Source organism: Coffea arabica, chromosome 11c, assembly GCF_036785885.1.
Source record: "Coffea arabica cultivar ET-39 chromosome 11c, Coffea Arabica ET-39 HiFi, whole genome shotgun sequence".
NCBI classification, from domain to species: Eukaryota; Viridiplantae; Streptophyta; class Magnoliopsida; order Gentianales; family Rubiaceae; genus Coffea; species Coffea arabica.
Window position 1 is genome coordinate 7,573,767 of NC_092330.1, and position 17,961 is coordinate 7,591,727.

At 40.9% G+C, this 17,961-nt stretch overlaps 3 protein-coding genes across 3 annotated transcripts; all 3 read right to left on the reverse strand.

The window, feature by feature from the left end:
* Window positions 1-11,344: 11,344 nt before the first annotated feature.
* LOC140016452 (uncharacterized) lies at window positions 11,345-12,291 on the reverse strand. Its single transcript, XM_072069973.1, has 3 exons — window positions 11,751-12,291; window positions 11,593-11,687; window positions 11,345-11,443 (listed from the first exon to the last, which is right to left on the reverse strand). The coding sequence occupies exons 1-3, from the start codon at window positions 12,289-12,291 to the stop codon at window positions 11,345-11,347; spliced, it is 735 nt and encodes a 244-aa protein (XP_071926074.1).
* Window positions 12,292-12,336: 45 nt separating this feature from the next.
* Window positions 12,337-15,726, reverse strand: LOC113719440 (uncharacterized). Its single transcript, XM_072069974.1, has 4 exons — window positions 13,896-15,726; window positions 13,093-13,424; window positions 12,687-12,999; window positions 12,337-12,446 (listed from the first exon to the last, which is right to left on the reverse strand). The coding sequence occupies exons 1-4, from the start codon at window positions 15,724-15,726 to the stop codon at window positions 12,337-12,339; spliced, it is 2,586 nt and encodes an 861-aa protein (XP_071926075.1).
* Window positions 15,727-15,849: 123 nt separating this feature from the next.
* LOC113719441 (uncharacterized) lies at window positions 15,850-16,995 on the reverse strand. The gene has a single exon (XM_027244645.2). The coding sequence runs from the start codon at window positions 16,993-16,995 to the stop codon at window positions 15,850-15,852; it is 1,146 nt and encodes a 381-aa protein (XP_027100446.2).
* Between the last annotated feature and the right edge of the window lie 966 nt (window positions 16,996-17,961).

A 17,961-nucleotide genomic window follows, 5' to 3' on the forward strand; every position in this document is an offset into this window, starting at 1 on the left:
GTTGTTCGCGAAAAAAGAGAATACTTGGTTCCCACAGACGGCGCCAATTGATGCGACTGTCGAAGTGAAGATCCGAACTGAGCTGGTTGTGCGTCCGACCTGCACGTGTGCGTGCTGCGGGGCTGAGTCCCCTGTTGCAACTCCGACGATCAAGTCAGAACTAGTTTGTAAGTGAAAAGAATAGAGTCTGCACTATGAGTAGTGTACCTTGTGTTTCTTATGGGTATGGTATTTATAGAACACCAGGTGGTAGTTTCCTGGTAGGACAAGGAGTCCTCATTGGAGAGGACTGGTTTCTAGGGCTCTACGACCCAGGTCTGAAGACGTGGCCTCCGCGGTCCATCAAGCCCATCTGCCTAAGAGGTGGCGCCCGCAGGGGGCTGCCAGCTGACCCGACACTCCAGCCCAGCCCCTCCAGTCCGAGCTCGTGGGCTGGACTGACGTGTGTATGGACCGGGCCGATGTGTGCCTGGGCCCCACTACAGGGGACGTTGCCATGATCCTATATGTTGTGTCAAAGGTTAGTCAACCAACTACTATTAAAAATAATAATGCCGCTAGATACTCAAAGAGCAAGAATGTGTAATCTCTTGAGTTGTATTTTTTGGTTTGAACATTAGGGCAAGAATTGAAATTCTAGACACTAAGATGCCTCCAAACAAGAATTTCCAATCGATCCATTCGTCAAAATGTCAAATATGTATAGTGTGTGTCTGTTGCTATATATATGTGTGTGTGCGCGCGCGGGTGTTATTTTTTATGTGATTCTTAGTTAATAACTTGTAGAATCTTGATTGATTGATATTAGTACAACAAGATTTAAGACATAATTAAGATTTTGTGTTTTTCTTTTTTTTTTTTTTAAGTTTCCAATATCTTGTTTTAGTACAAGATGGAACTTCCAAACATGTGTTTTGATCGATGCAGGCACAGGCTAAATAAGTTAAATGGTTCAAAACTTAAATGCCATTCGAACCATTTAACTTATTTAGCCTGTGCCTGCATCGATCAAAACACATGTTTGGAAGTTCCATCTTGTACTAAAACAAGATATTGGAAACTTTAAAAAAAAAAAAAAGAAAAACACAAAATCTTAATTATGTCTTAAATCTTGTTGTACTAATATCAATCAATCAAGATTCTACAAGTTATTAACTAAGAATCACATAAAAAATAACACGCGCGCGCGCACACACACATATATATAGCAACAGACACACACTATACATATTTGACATTTTGACGAATGGATCGATTGGAAATTCTTGTTTGGAGGCATCTTAGTGTCTAGAATTTCAATTCTTGCCCTAATGTTCAAACCAAAAAATACAACTCAAGAGATTACACATTCTTGCACTTTGAGTATCTAGCGGCATTATTATTTTTAATAGTAGTTGGTTGACTAACCTTTGACACAACATATAGGATCATGGCAACGTCCCCCATAACAGGATGGATATGGATGCCGTTCAGCCATCGACCTTTGGAATTTTGAGGCTGTATATCTATCTGTTGTGAAAGTTCAGGCAACTGAAGGCAATAATATATAGAACTTCATAGTCAAATAACAATACGAATACGTTATAATTAAAAGCCATATTATTATTTTAACCTTTTCTGATTGCGGTGGTGAGAATCTCTCCGTAAAAGATAAACTTTTGTTGGAAATCAATTAATTGTTAGATATCTCACTTGTGGATGTGTGGCAAAAGAATTAATCACAAGATATTTTATAATTAATTCTTTCCAAATATAATGAAGTTTGCTTACCTATTTACCAGTTGGTCATTACGTGAAATTTGGAAGACGTCAAAGAATAGATGTATGGAAAGTAGTTAATTGCATTCATGGTAATTAAATGTTAAAACTATGATATCTTTTAATTTGTTTTCTAAATATATATTACATGCATGTGTGGAGCCACGTGATTATGCATATATACTCACAAAAACTCGTAAACCTTAAATGGAATAAAACTCATGTCTTATTAAGTACCTGTAAACTATACGTTCATATGTATAACCAAAATTTTTTATTTCATGCATTTAGAAATTATGAATTACTTTCACATAACTTTATGAATAGAGGTAACAATTTTTTGGCATATTATACTTACCAAATAATGCTTCATTTCTTGAAATATTTAAAAATTTTATAACATGATGACTTAGCTTCCCTATTTTTTTATAGAATAGCACCTATGAATATGGTTAACATTTGTAAATTTTATGCATAAGCATAATGAGTTGATAAATATTTATTAATTTTAATGTCTGTAAACAAAAATAAGAGTTCAAAGTGCTATTAATATGGTATAAATTTTAATCGTAAGATATTCTATAGTTAATTCTTTTCCAATTTACCCATTCGCCAGTTAATTATTAAAGCGGATTTAGAAGATGTCATCGAATAGATGCATGGAAAGCATTTAATTGCATCACAAGCATGAAAGTAAATCTTAACTCTATGCTTTTTTTTTTTAGGTTGAGTGTATATACATAAATGTATGCATATGCATGTGACATTGTTCTTGATTCTATTACATGAATGTGAAGTAAAATTTTGTAAGAATTCTATCTTCGGAAAATGACCAGCTTCATCTCTAACATTTCACAAAATTATTCTTTTCGTCCCTTACTTTTAAAACAATGCAAATTCATCCTTGACATTTGAAAACTAAACCTATTACATCCTTGAATCCAATTTTCAATATGAATCAAACCACCTATGAACCTAATTACAAATTTCGGGGATATAATTGGTAGACCACTTAGTTAACTCAACTTGATATTCACATGAAATTTAATGAACCCAAAGAGGAAAATTTAAAAATTATAACATAAAAGAGAAGGATTAATCTTTCCAACATGGTCATTGTGTATACACTGACGGGTCTAGATATCTGCCACATCATTTCAATTTAAATTTAAACACCAAATTTTGCATGTATGGTATGCATCTAAACTTGTAAGCGTATATACTAACAGTGTATGAAAAATTTTTCCAAAAAAGAAACCCTACTAGTCTAAGACAAATAACGGCCCTTTTATGTTATAATTTTTAATTTTTTTCCTTTTTTGGTTCAATAAATGTCATGTGAATGTGAAGGAATTGATAGAGTGATCTATCAATTCTATCCCCAAAATTTATTACCAGGTTACTGGACGGTTTGATTCAGAATAAAAGTTGGGTTCAATAGCTTCAATTTTTTAATGTTAGGGACGAATTTGCTTCATTTTAAAAGTGAGAGATGAAAAGAATATTTTTGCGAAATGTGAGGGATGGAACAAGTCATTTTCCTTTCTATCTTTTATATTATTTGGGTGTATATACATACAAATATACATACACATACACATTCACATACATGAGCGCAGCCACATAATTACACACATTTAAGTACATTTATTCATATATCTTATATACTTCTCAACCAATTGTTGCCACAAAAACATGGATTACAACTAATATGGATATCGACGTTCTGCTTAATCTGGAAATTTTTTTTAAAACCCCAATCCTTACAAAGGGATAAGGGTGATAAATGTTTATTTTGAATATTTTTAGTGTGTGTTTATTGTTTAGTTTTTGGTATGTTTTAGTCATTTTAAGAGCTAATTAACTTGATTTCTTGCGAATATTGCATTTTGTGGTAAAAGTGGAAAAAATTTGCACCTCTATGGCGTTAAGTGGTTTTAAACTTCATGTTCTTGTAGATTTTGTTCATTCAATCATCCAATCAAGTAAAATGAGAAGATATTGGATGATTCTTGATTATTTGAAATGATTCTCAAGTTACATGAAGTGCAAAATACTCTAAGTATGAAATGCTATCAAGTGACATTGAAAAAGGTAATAGGGTGTAAATTATAATGTATTTATATGCATAACTTACTAATTAACTATGTTATTTGATCATCCCTGACCCCACCCAACCCACCAACTGCTCCATTTTTCTTTTTATGGGGCGGGCACCCGCGTGTAGTCACCCCGTTGCTGCCCATAAGATTGAGTCCCCTTATTCAGTTGAGGATTGCTTTTCAACTAATGGATGTATGGGCTAAATAAGTTAATTGGGCCGAGTGGGGTTTAGCAAGAAATCAACCTTGGGAGCCCATGAACCCATGCCTACTTAGTATTGGGGCTTGATATCTTATTATGAGATCCTAAAACCAATATGCTCTAGTTGTATTTTCTCAAGAAATTTAGGCCCAACATTATAGCAATAACCAAATTTTAATTAGACACAACCAAGAATTTACTGTAAAAGTCTGATATGATTTTAAAGCCCTAGCTTTAGCTAAATAAACCAGTAAATTGTAAACCCAAATATAATGACAAATAAGCTTTTTTATGGATGGGTTTAATTCTAGGGCCAAACTCAAATTCAAATGATATGATGACAACGTACACAGTGATCATAGATTCGAAGATTTGATGCAAGTATTGAACTCTAAACATCAAACTAAAGTTCCATAATTTTGGATGGCAAAACCAAAAGGTTAAAAAACTAAAACCAAAAAACGTGCTTGAATGCACTATGTTTAAATTGCAGATTTAGAGTCAAGAGATACGATAACATCATAAGGAAAAAAAGTATGGAAACTCTACAAACACCTAAAGAACCTTCATACTTGAGTGAAAAATAAAAAGATAATCTTCGCAAAATATGGAATTGATGTTAGGTATGATCCAAAAAAATTGACCAACAGGAACAATAAAGTTCTAGACAACCTAATAAAAGACAATAACAAATCAAATAAATCAAACAGGAAAAGACAGAATTTTAAGTGGTTCAGCTAAATTGACCTATGCGGGTAACAGATTTATTATTATAGAAAGAGAGTACACAATCCTAAAAAATAATTACCAGGCCTGCAAAGCACTGAAAACACAAAAAAGCCTAATTAGTACTAAATGCTTTAACGGCCCAAAAACCCATAACTTACTCTTTTGATTTGATACCTAATGAAAATCTCTCTTAGACTGGGGCATGGGCGTCCTAAAACTCTTTTAAACTGGTGCATATGGCACTTGGGCTGGTATCCTTAGTACATGTAGACTCACTTCAGGCCACTCTATTTATAACCACCAAGAGGAGAGATTTCTTTGTAAAATTCTCGATGTAGGATACAAAAATAAATTCAGCAAATCTTTAGTTTGGCGTGCATTCAATTTCAGGAAATTGCAAACAAATAGCAAATAACTTCCACCTTCTCCATAAAAATCCCAACGGATCTCAACGGACCACAAAAATCCAAAGAACCCCAATGAGCTACCAACAAATCAAGATACAAAAGGTTCAACAGGTCCCAATGGGTCAAAACTCATAAAAAATTCAACAGATTCTGACAGGATAAAAAATCACGAGCATAGTAATTTTGCTACACCTTCTTCTCAAAACCCTCAACGAGTTCCAACAAGCCAAATAATTCTTCTTCAAAAATCAACTAAACTCTAACAAGGAATTTTTCTTCACTCTCTATAGCACTAAATCAACGTTCTGGAATTGATATTGATAGTTTGTTATTGTCATCAAGAACCCAAAACCTAACCCAAAACTGAATTCAAAACCTAAACTTGAAACCTGAAACTTTGATACCAATTTGTTACATTTGGTCCCAGGAAAATGACCAATGAGAACAATAGGATTCTAGACAATCCAATAATGACAATAACAAATCAAATAAATCAAGTAGAGAAATATAGAATTTCAAGTGATTTGGTCGAATTGACCTACGGCCACGGGTGAAAGGGTAGTAGATTTACTATAATAGAAAGAGAGTATAAAATCCTAGGAAATAAATTCTAAACCCAAAAAGCACCTAAAACTGAAAACACAAAAAACCCTAAATAGCACTAAATGCTTAGTGGCCCAAAGGCACATAAATTGCTCTTTTGGTTTAATGTCTAATCAAAATCTCTCTTAGACTGGGGGTGTGAGTGACAGGTGCCGAACCTGTGCAATAATAATTACTAAAAAGTCCTAATTACCACCACAATTAATTATATAACAAATCCAAGTACTGGAGCAGGGACCCTAGGTGTGCAATGGGTTACTTGATTCACCATGTTCCCGAAGAGTTTGCTTGATCTGATATACCAGATTAGTCTATAAGAATATTAATTTTGTGTACAATGGCAAGTAGGGTCGATTCCTCAGGGAGCGGGTAGGAAATTATTTCTTTCCAAATTAGTAGAACGAAATTGGGGGATTTTCAATGGGAGGCAAGTAAATAAAAATAAGAATAAAAATAAAGCGAACTAAATTCAGAACTAACTCACAAAGCACAATTCAATAAAAATAGCAATTAATAAAAGTTCTACCCAAAGGATTAACTGCTCAGGCACGGTCCAATTAAATGATCATCGATGCAAAGATATTGCATCCATTCATCACTAGGTTGGTTATAGTTATCAATAAGCTCTGACAACCAGTTCTTCCTTACCTTTTCGACAGTCAAGGTACGACCATTGACTACTTCCCTAACCAGATAACAACCCGAGGTAAGATCGTAGGAATTTAATTACCCAATTGCATTAAAACTAGAAGAACCCAACCCTAACCAATAAACACGCTAAGAGGGTTTATTTAAGCTAGATCTTGCGTTTCCCCATCATAAAACCAATTATGGTGGTTGCCACGAGGTGTTAACTAAATGAACAATTACGGATTCTATTTAATTAACGTGGCAGTAGGCTATTAAATCAAATCAAATACCCGGCCGTTGCTATTCAATTAATAAAATACCCATAAACAATTAATTCAGGAAACGCACGAATAGCAATTAATTAGAGAAAATAATGAAGATTCGGTTAGATCTCACAGATATTATGGACCGCGCCCTCGCGTCAACCTTTGGGTAGAGGAGGGAATTAGCCGCTCCTCATCGTGTCAATCCCGCGTGATTTAATTGAATGCATTCAATTAATTTCCCGAGAATTGAAAAAGATGAATTAGCGAAGGAACGGATGAAAAACCTTTTGCTTCCCTTTGTGGGGTTTCGTGTTCGTACCCCTGGGGCGAAAGTAGAAGCAAAAGTCGAATAGGAAAAATTGTACAGAAGCCAAAAGCAAAAGCTACAGCAAAGGAGAAAATCTCCAATGTCTGACCCAGAGCCGCAGAAAACAAAAGAGAAAGACTCAAGCGTCTGACAAATCATTCCCCCAAAAAGTAGAAAAAGAGAGACTAGGCTAAAAAGTAGTTGTCCTTTGAATCTTGCTTTTCCCTTCTTTATAGCCGCCGCTCCCAGAAGTCACGAAAGAGACGTCTGGCCCAAATTGATTGAAACCAAGGGACTTTTGGAAGTTTTAATCCTGTGCTCCTGGTTCACGTGGATCACGGTCCGTCTTTCGGTTTCGTCCACCTTCTAAGGCGTGGCCACGCCCTGAGACGAAAAGTCTTCTGGAAATTTACCCTGCGAGATCATTTTTAATGCCGATCACCTATAATTCATACAAATGCGAGATATGAGTTAAACCTCAGTACTTAGCACAGTAAATAGCCAAAATTAGGACAAAATAACACTGCAAAATGTGCCAAATAACTGCTCTATCAAATCCCCCCACACCTAGACAATGCTTGTCCTCAAGCATTCCAGAGCTCAGAAGTACAATCAAGAGAGCAGAGGGTATGTAATAGTCTATACTAACACAAGCATCTAAGGTCCCTTACAATATCGCCGAGATTAGAACACACCGGGCAGGTTGTAATTCAAAGAAGATATGTAAATACTAAGAACTCTCAAGTCAACATCACGGAATGCCATTACCATAGGCTTGCACATTTATCACATCTCCACCACTTAAAAGTGAACTAAACACGTAGATCAAAGGGACTTTAATAGGGTTGTAATGGGGCTTAGGTGAATGGCGGGTTAAGACGGTATAGATAGGGGGTAAAGTGTCAAGAGAATGTCCGAAACTCACCAATAACCACAGTGCTTACCGGAGGAGTTTCACTAACAAGGCAGTTTCCATTTGCTGTACACCCTGTCCAAGTGCCCCAATTTTTTTTTTTTTTGAACTGCCCGCAAGGCGTGGGCACGCCTTGTAGGGCATGGTCCTCTGGTCACGAGGTCTCTTCAGTTTTTTTTTTTTTTTTTAAGGGAGAAAGTCCTGCAAGGCGTGGGCACGCCTTGTAAGCCAACTTCCTCTGGTCAGTGGCCTTTTCCCAATTTCCCTTCCTTTATACAAGGATAGCATCATATAGCTCCTAATCTAACAGCACTTGCAACCCCAATTTTGTTTGCTTTGCACAAATGATGGAATTCAGGCATCCCTTGACAACACAGGGGTAAACAAGAAAGTTTAAAAAGGTCTTGGGTTAACAAACACGGATAACAACCAGAAACGAAGGACAAAAGCTCAAATTGGTTCACTATTGGGAAACAAGATGAAGGCATGGTTTTTAGGAGGTTAAAGGGGGTTTAATCCTAAATGCCCCTATCATTTCAAATGCATCCAATTCAACAAAATGTGGTCTCGACATGTACAAAATAGCAAGTTCTAGAATGTTCATACCATGTGCAATACCCACTCAATCAAGCAGAAATAGAGCAAACAAGGATAATATGCTCAAACAAGGCTCAAAAGCTCCCCAAAAGTTACAAGAATGGGTCCACTCCAGCACATTCAACACTCAACGACATTGCCAAGGAAAACAAAATGCACAGCTAGCATATGTGACCACACACCCACTCACTTTGATTGTGTTATTCATCACAGCACATGCCCAACACTAACAAGCATAGAAATAACCAAAGAAAACCGACTAACTACTATGTTTTTCATTCTTTTCCATTCATCCCATGTTTTTTAAGTAATCAAAGCAAAAGCAAAAAGAACTAATGAAAAAGAACTAATGGCCACTCCCCCCACACCTAAGACCTACATTGTCCTCAATGTAAAAGAGAGAAATAAAGTACTAGGAGGAAAGAAAAGAAACTTCCCTGACCACCGGGGAGTGAAAACGAGATACTAAGGCGGAGGGGGGTGAGGCGGTGTGAATCCAATGTGAGCGTAGAAGGCCGCCTGATTCTCTGCCTGAATGCGGGCGAAGACCTGGAGCGCCATAAGACGGCCATCTATCCTCGACAGCTGGTTGTTGAGCTCATGAACACCCTCTTGGAGGTCCGGGTAGCGGGGGTCCCCAGCAGGAGGAGCATGAGAGGAGGAGGGACCTGCCTGGTCCGGATGGGGTGGAGAGCCAGTGGAGGGTGCGGTGGTAGGCTCCCGAGGCTGCGGACCGTCATCACCAGGGCCCGTAAACTGATAGATATCGCCCACTTTGCAAATAACCCCCATTCGCTCCAAACTGCGCAAATCCAGTGGCTCAACCTCTCGAGTTAGGGCGAAGTTGTGCTCCTTGTCGAGGTCTAGCAATCCCAATCGGATGGCCAAGTGGGTAATGAGCGAGTCTAGGATAATCGGTTTATTGCGCTTATGAATGACTGACTCCATTTGAGTGGCTATCCAACACCCAAAATTAACCTTAACATTGTTGCGCATGCACCAAAGGAAGTAGAATTCTGCTTTGGTAGGGGTGCCGGAAGAATCCTTCCGCCCCGAGAAATTGTGAGCTAAGAACCTGTGAACAACCTTCAAGAACGGATCCTTCAGATGGGAAGCCTTCGACTGACTCGGATTGTAAACCTGACGATCCGTGGACCACTCCCTCCAAATGTCAATGTAGTCAGTAGAGAACGGTCGGGTGTAGTCACACGCACTGTTTATATAAGCCCCGGAGGCAATGGTGTCCTCACTAACAAACCCCAAAGTCAGGTTAAACTCATTAATGGACATACCAAACTGAGTACCTCCCAATCTGAAATTAATGACCTCTGGCTCATCCAAAGTGATGAACTCATTTCTGTTGAACTCGAATGTGGAGAAGAATTCACAACACAGCTCCTCAAACGTAGGGTAGTTAATGATTAGATATTTTTGCCAACCTATGGCCGAGAATAACTGTTCAACTTCCCGAGCAATTCGCAAATGGTCCAAGGTTGGGGCATGAAAGCACTTACAAGGAGTAAAAGGACGGTTTGCCAAGTTATTAAACCGCAACATTTGTGCCTGTGTAAGATTAGTGACCGTTTCCCCCCTCCTCCAGGAGACATAGTGCTCTTATTCAGGCCCAGACGAGACCGAATGGTGGGTTGAACCGGGGCTCGCCTCTTGCGAGGCTGGGACCCAGACGGCCCAACAGTGGTTGTCTTTTTAGGAGGCATTTGGTGACCACAGGAAGAGTGAATCAGGCACAAAGGTAATAAATCAACCACCCAAAAGCAGATATGGGACCACAGTCAACAAAAATTATTAAAAATTTAGCAGTTCAACCGCAAATGGGGACACTAATACCCCACCAAACAATAACCAGACAACAAACACCAACCAATGCCCCACTGTCGTCAATTAGCCGACCACAATAAAGAAGACCGAACCAACTCCTCTCAAATCAAGATATCAGTCAATAAAAGGCACAAATCAGCGAGCTACCGACCACGTATAACAACTAATAAATTCACCAGAGCCCACAGATGTCCCAAGTATATAATCAATCCCAGGCAGATACGCAGACGCACACTTGTAGACAATAATTAAATGGTCCCCAAAAAACAAGCAACTATTTTCTTGTTAACCCAGCAGGAAGCGAAAATTTATCAATAAAGACCCCTGATCTTAGTCAACTAGAGCACTAATCCCAAATTCAAAGTCCAGCAGCAAAAATTGTAGTAGAATAGAGTTACCCAAATGCGCAAGACCGTGGAGGACAGCCGCGCGCTGGGCGAAGCTGGTGCACGCACGCTGGTGCTGGGCTGCGCAGGGGGAGGTGGCCGCGCGCAGATCTGGTGGTCGCGCCAAGGTCGCGCGCAGAGTGGGGCTGGCGAGACGCGCTGGAGCCCGCGGTGCTGGTCGCGCGCTGGGTTGCTGGGGCCGCGAGGTCGCGCGAGCTGCAGAAGAAGGCGCGGATCTGCTGCTGGGTGCTGGTCCGCGTCGCGCGCGCAGAAGTGTGCAGGGCGGCAAGGGCAGGTCGCGCGCAGGCGGGTCGAGCGCAGGCAGGCTGCGGGCTGGGCCTTGCGCTGCTGCTGGTGCTGGTCAGGCGAGGCAGGCGCGCGCTGGTGTGGTCATTGGCTGCGGCGGACGGCGATGGGCGGCGGCAGGACCAAGATTTGAAGAAGAAGTGCTGGAGTTTAGGCAAAAACAATTTGGGGAGAAACTAGGTAAGACCAGCGGGAAGAAAAGTGGAAAAAATGAAGTCCATGTCAAAATTTTTTTCTTTTTTTTTTCAACAGGGTAGCAAGGCGTGGGCACGCCTTGAGACTGCCAGTCTTCCCCTTGCTCAGGACACCCGGTGCCTCCCTTTCAAGGCGTGGGCACGCCTTGGAACTGCTAGTCTTCTGTCCATCACCACAAAAACAATCAAAACATCAAGATAAAACTGAAAAATTGCAGAGTAATGAGGAATGATCACAACTAATATTGTAATCCTTGGGTTGCCTCCCAAGCAGCGCCTTTCTTTAATGTCTTTGATTAGACATGGCCTTCAACTGTCTAGACTTCACCACTTGGATTATCAAAGAATAGAACCTCCACTGGCTCACTAATAAACCCTTCATAATAAGGCTTTAGACGGTGACCATTGACTATGAACCTTTTCTCCGTCTTAAGACTTTGGATTTCCACTGCACCATAATGAGAAATATTAGTAACAACAAATGGACCAATCCAACGGGAACGCAACTTACCAGGAAAAAGCTTAAGTCTAGAGTGATAAAGTAGGACTTTTTGCCCGATGACAAATGACTTCCTCGACACTTGTTGGTCATGAAAAATTTTGCTCTTCTCCTTATATATTGCGGCGTTCTCATAGGCTTCATTCCTTAGCTCCTCCAACTCTTGTAATTGGAGCTTCCTATTTCCTCCGGCCTCCATAAGGTCCATATTACACCGCTTAAGTGCCCAAAATGCTCTGTGTTCAAATTCCACCGGAAGGTGGCAGTGCTTCCCAAAAACTAACCTGTATGGGGACATCCCAATCGGTGTTTTATATGCGGTGCGGTAGGCCCAGAGAGCATCTTCCAATTTCACACTCCAATCCTTTCTATCAGGCCTCACCATCTTCTCCAGGATTGACTTAACCTCCCTATTTGACACTTCGGCCTGACCATTCGTTTGGAGATGGTAGGGAGTGGACACTTTGTGCAGCACACCATACTTACGAAACAATGCAGTGATTGTCTTATTGCAGAAATGGGTGCTCCTGTCACTCACTATAGCTCTCGGCATTCCAAATCGGACAAAAATGTTAGATCTTATAAAATCTGCAACCACTCAAGAGTCATTAGTCCGGGTGGCTTTTGCCTCCACCCATTTGGAAACATAGTCGACAGCAAGTATAATGTACAAGAAACCAAAAGACGAGGGGAAAGGACCCATGAAATCTAAACCCCAGACATCAAAAATCTCAACAAATAATATGGGGGTTTGACTCATTTGGTCTCTACGAGAGATATTCCCCACCCTTTGACACTTATCACACGATTTACAGAACAAATACGCATCCTTAAAGAGGGTAGGCCAATAAAAACCACTTTCCAACACCTTACGAGCCGTCCGCTTAGGACCAAAATGCCCTCCACATGCAAACGAATGACAAAAAGTCAAAATAGAGTGAAACTCACCTGCACTCACACATCTTCTTGTTACTTGGTCCGAACATTGCCTCCACAGATATGGGTCATCCCAAAGGTAATGTTTGGCATCACTCCTTAACTTATCTCTTTTAGCTTTTGACCAACCTGCAGGTAATTCACTTGTTACCAAAAAATTTACAATATCGGCATACCATGGTGCCGACGAATGAATGACTAATAATTGTTCCTCAGGAAATGATTCTCTCAACTGCATATCCTCTTGATTTGTGAGCAACCGGCTCAAATGATCAGCCACCAAATTCTCAGCTCCGCTCTTATCCCTGATTTCTAGGTCGAACTCCTGCAGGAGCAAAATCTACCTGATCAGCCTTGGCTTAGCATCCTTCTTCGCCAGCAAGTATCTCAATGCTGCATGATCAGAGAAAACTATTACTCTTGCACCCAATAAATATGACCTAAATTTTTCTAGTGCAAAAACAACAGCTAGTAATTCTTTCTCCATCGTGGAGTAATTAAGTTGGGCTCCACTTAAGGCTCTCGACGCGTAGTAGATCGCGTGTGGCGCTCTTCCTATTCTTTGTCCCAACACGGCTCCCACGGCATAGTCACTCGCGTCGCACATGATTTCAAACGGAAGGTTCCAATCTGGGGGTTGAATGACAGGCGGCGATGTCAATGATTCCTTCAGTTTATCAAAAGCCACCTTGCATTCATTTGTGAAATCAAATGGCATGTCCTTCTGCAGTAACTTGAACAGGGGTGCTCCTATTTTTGAAAAGTCTTTGATAAATCTCCTGTAAAAGTCTGCATGGCCAAAAAACGAACGCACTTCCCGTACACATACGGGGTAAGGTAGAGCAGAAATAAGGTCAATTTTAGCTTTATCTACCTCTATTCCCTTAGCCGACACGACGTGTCATAAGACAATGCCATGATCTACCATAAAGTGACACTTTTCCCAATTAAGCACCAAATTCGTCTCTATACATCTTTTCAGAATTAAAGCCAAATTCTCAAGACATTCATCAAAACTGTCCCCGTACACACTAAAATCATCCATGAACATCTCGATTATTTTTTCCACATACTCAGAGAAAATACTTACCATACACCGTTGAAAGGTTGTTGGAGCATTGCAAAGGCCGAAAGGCATCCGGCGGTAAGCGAATGTACCGAATGAGCATGTGAAGGTAGTTTTCTCCTAGTCTTCTGGTGCTATCGCGATCTGAAAGTAACCTGAACAGCCATCCAAGAAACAATAGTAAACACGACCTGCCAATCGTTCTACCATCTGATCAATAAAAGCGAGGGGGAAATGATCCTTTTTAGTCACAGAATTGAGCCTCCTGTAGTCAATGCACTGGCGCCAGCCAGTAGCTTTCCTGACCGGGACCATATCACCTTCCTGGTTCTCCTCTACGGTTACTCCCGCTTTCTTCGGGACCACTTGGACAGGGCTCACCCATGGGCTATCCGAGATAGCAAAAATGATCCCCACCTCTAGGAGTTTGAGTATCTCCTTTTTCACAACTTCCATCATCAGGGGGTTCAATCTCCGTTGTGCTTGCCTTACCGGTTTTGCGTCACCCTCGAGCCTTATCCGGTGCATGCACAAGGACGAGCTGATCCCTTTAATATCGGCTATGCTCCACCCAATTGCCTCCTTATGCTCCATAAGGATTCGCACCAGTTTGTCTTCTTGACTTGGAGATAGGTGTGCAGAGATGATCACCGGCAGTGTCTCCCGATCTCCTAGGAATGCGTACTTTAGATGCTTTGGGAGAAACTTTAATTCTAATTCCGGTGCCTGAACAACTGAAGGGAGCAACTTTGTCTGAGCCTCTGGCACAAAAAGAGAGGTAAGTTCATACCTTGGGGACACGGGTGGAAGTGAGTGTAAGGCTTCAACAGCATGGAACAACTCTTCCCTTAAGTCCACATCAAGAGTTACACCCAACTCCAAATGCTTCATTAGAGCCACTTCCAATGCGTCTTTGCCATCTAATTCGAAGATTTCCTGCACAAAAGGCTCAACAACGCTCAAAGCAAAAATCGAGTTAGATTCTTCTGGATACTTCATCGCCTCAAAAATATTGAAATTCACAGTTTCACCATCAAATTCCATTGACAAAGTACCCTCATTCACATCTATCTTAGTCCTGGCAGTGCTAAGAAACGGTCTACCTAACAGGATAGGTGCCGGGTTTAATGATTTTTCATCTCCCAAGATAAAAAAATCTGCAGGAAAAATCAATTCATTTACCTGAACCAAGACATCCTCAACTAGCCCCTCTGGATATGCATTTGTGCGATCAGCTAGTTGGATTATGATGGCTGTTTCTTTAAGTGGCCCAAGATTTAGAGAAGCAAAAATGGTCTTTGGCATCACATTGATTGACGCCCCTAAATCTAACATTGCTTTTCTAATTGGTGTATTTCCTATCTTGCACGGGATCGTGAACATACCTGGATCTCCACACTTGGGTGGAAGCTTCCTTTGGAGCATGGATGATACATTCTCTCCTACGACTACTCTTTCATCCCCTCTCAACTTCCTTTTGTGGGTGCACAGGTTCTTGAGAAATTTTGCGTATTTCGGTACCTGCTTAATTGCCTCTAATAAGGGGATGTTGATCTCCACTTTTCTGAACACATCCAGGATCTCCTTATCCTTCTCTGCCTTCTTTGTTTTTGCCAACCTGCATGGAAAATGTGGTAAATTAGATTTGACGGGTATCGATGGTGTAAGAGTTACCTCAGGACCTCCACGAATGCGTCCTTCTTCCTCTATCTCCTTCTCGATCTCGTCTTCACTTTTTTTCTTCAAGTTCGTGACCTTTGGCCCCTCTACTTCCTTGCCACTCCTTAATGTCATGGCACTTACATTCTTGGGATTTACTTCGGGTTGTGAGGGTAGCTTTCCATAAGCGTGGGACTCCAAGCGATTGATGGCAATTGCCATTTGGCTTATTCGAGCCTCCATATCCTTCATGCCTGATTTTGTGTCCTGCTGAAACTGATTGGTGCTCATGGTTAAGGCTCTAGTTTCTTGCTGGAGTTGAGCCATATTTGCGGTCAATGACCTGGTCTCCTGCTGGAGCTGTCTAGTCTCTTGCTGGATCTGAGTGGTAGTAGTGGCTAAACTCTTGACAATCTCCTCCAAAGAACTTCCTGAGTTTGAGGACGAGGGCTAGGACTTCTGTTGCCAAGGTTGCTGAAATCCTGGTGGACGATTGGAGAATGCATTTTGTGGCCTATTACCATAGCTGAAATTTGGGTGATCCCTCCAACCCGGATTATACGTGTTGGAGTATGGATCGTACTGCCTACGAGGCGCGGGCACGCCTCCAGCCATGTTCACTTGTTCAGCCCCATCTTCTTGCAACATAGGGCATGAGTCAGTATGGTGGCCCATATTTGTGCAAATTCCACAGGCCTTTACTTGGGGCATATTTCCCACCACTAATTGTCGAACAACGGATGTTAGCTCCGACAACTGCTGCTGAACAGATGTCGACTCCACCTCATTAACCCTGCGGGTAGGGTTACTCTCACGGAAGCCAAACTGTTGAGAATTTTCTGCCATAGCTTCAATGAGCAGCCATGCTTCCCTCGGGGTCTTATTTGCCAGCGCTCCCCCACTCGCAGCGTCGATGATACTCCTATCAGTTGACTGGAGTCCTTCATAGAAATATTGGATTAACAGTTGTTCACTAATCTGATGCTGCGAGCATCTAGTGCACAACTTGTTAAACCTTTCCCAATAGTCATACAAGGATTCCCCGGGGAACTGTTTAATGCTGCAGATTTCTTTCCTCAAACTCGCAGCCCGGGATGCAGGGAAGAATTTCTCCAAAAACTTCTTTTTCAACTGTGCCCATGTGGTAATACTACCTGCTGGTAGGTAGTACAACCAATCTTTAGCTGCATCCTTGAGAGAGAACGGAAAGGCTCTCAGTTTAATTTGCTCTTCAGTGACCCCAGGAGGTTTCATACTAGAGCAAACCACCTCGAACTCCTTTACGTGCTTGTGGGGTTTTTCGCCAGAGAGACCATGAAAAGAAGGTAAGAGTTGAATCAACCCCGACTTCAGTTCGAAAGCAGTATTCTCAGCCAAAGCGGGGAATGTGATGCATAAGGGCTGGTGAGTCAGCTCCGGGGCAGCCAGCTCCCTCAATGTTTGGGTGTTGGCCATGCTTACTTCGTCTTCTGCTGACTCGTTTGAAGCAAATAAGTGCCCTTCTTTTCGTCTCTTGGTCTCTTGCCTCCGCTTACGCGCTGCTTTCTCAACCTCCGCGTCGTATATCAATTCACCTGTGCGAGAAGAACGGGGCATAAACTAGCAAAAATACCGAGAAGAATAGAATAAAATAAAAATAAAATAAAAACTGAATTTGAAAAGAAACAAATAATCCAAACGCCAGCTCCCCGGCAACGGCGCCAAAAATTGATAGGTGCCGAACCTGTGCAATAATAATTACTAAAAAGTCCTAATTACCACCACAATTAATTATATAACAAATCCAAGTACTGGAGCAGGGACCCTAGGTGTGCAATGGGTTACTTGATTCACCCTATTCCCGAAGAGTTTGCTTGATCCGATATACCAGATTAGTCTATAAGAATATTAATTTTGTGTACAATGGCAAGTAGGGTCGATTCCTCAGGGAGCGGGTAGGAAATTATTTCTTTCCAAATTAGTAGAACGAAATTGGGAGATTTTCAATGGGAGGCAAGTAAATAAAAATAAGAATAAAAATAAAGCGAACTAAATTCAGAACTAACTCACAAAGCACAATTCAATAAAAATAGCAATTAATAAAAGTTCTACCCAAAGGATTAACTGCTCAGGCACGGTCCAATTAAATGATCATCGATGCAAATGCAAAGATATTACATCCATTCGTCACTAGGTTGGTTATAGTTATCAATAAGCTCTGACAACCAGTTCTTCCTTACCTTTTCGACAGTCAAGGTACGACCATTGACTACTTCCCTAACCAGATAACAACCCGAGGTAAGATCGTAGGAATTTAATTACCCAATTGCATTAAAGCTAGAAGAACCCAATCCTAACCAATAAACACGCTAAGAGGGTTTATTTAAGCTAGATCTTGCGTTTCCCCATCATAAAACCAATTATGGTGGTTGCCACGAGGTGTTAACTAAATGAACAATTACGGATTCTATTTAATTAACGTGGCAGTAGGCTATTAAATCAAATCAAATACTCGGCCGTTGCTATTCAATTAATAAAATACCCATAAACAATTAATTCAGGAAATGCACGAATAGCAATTAA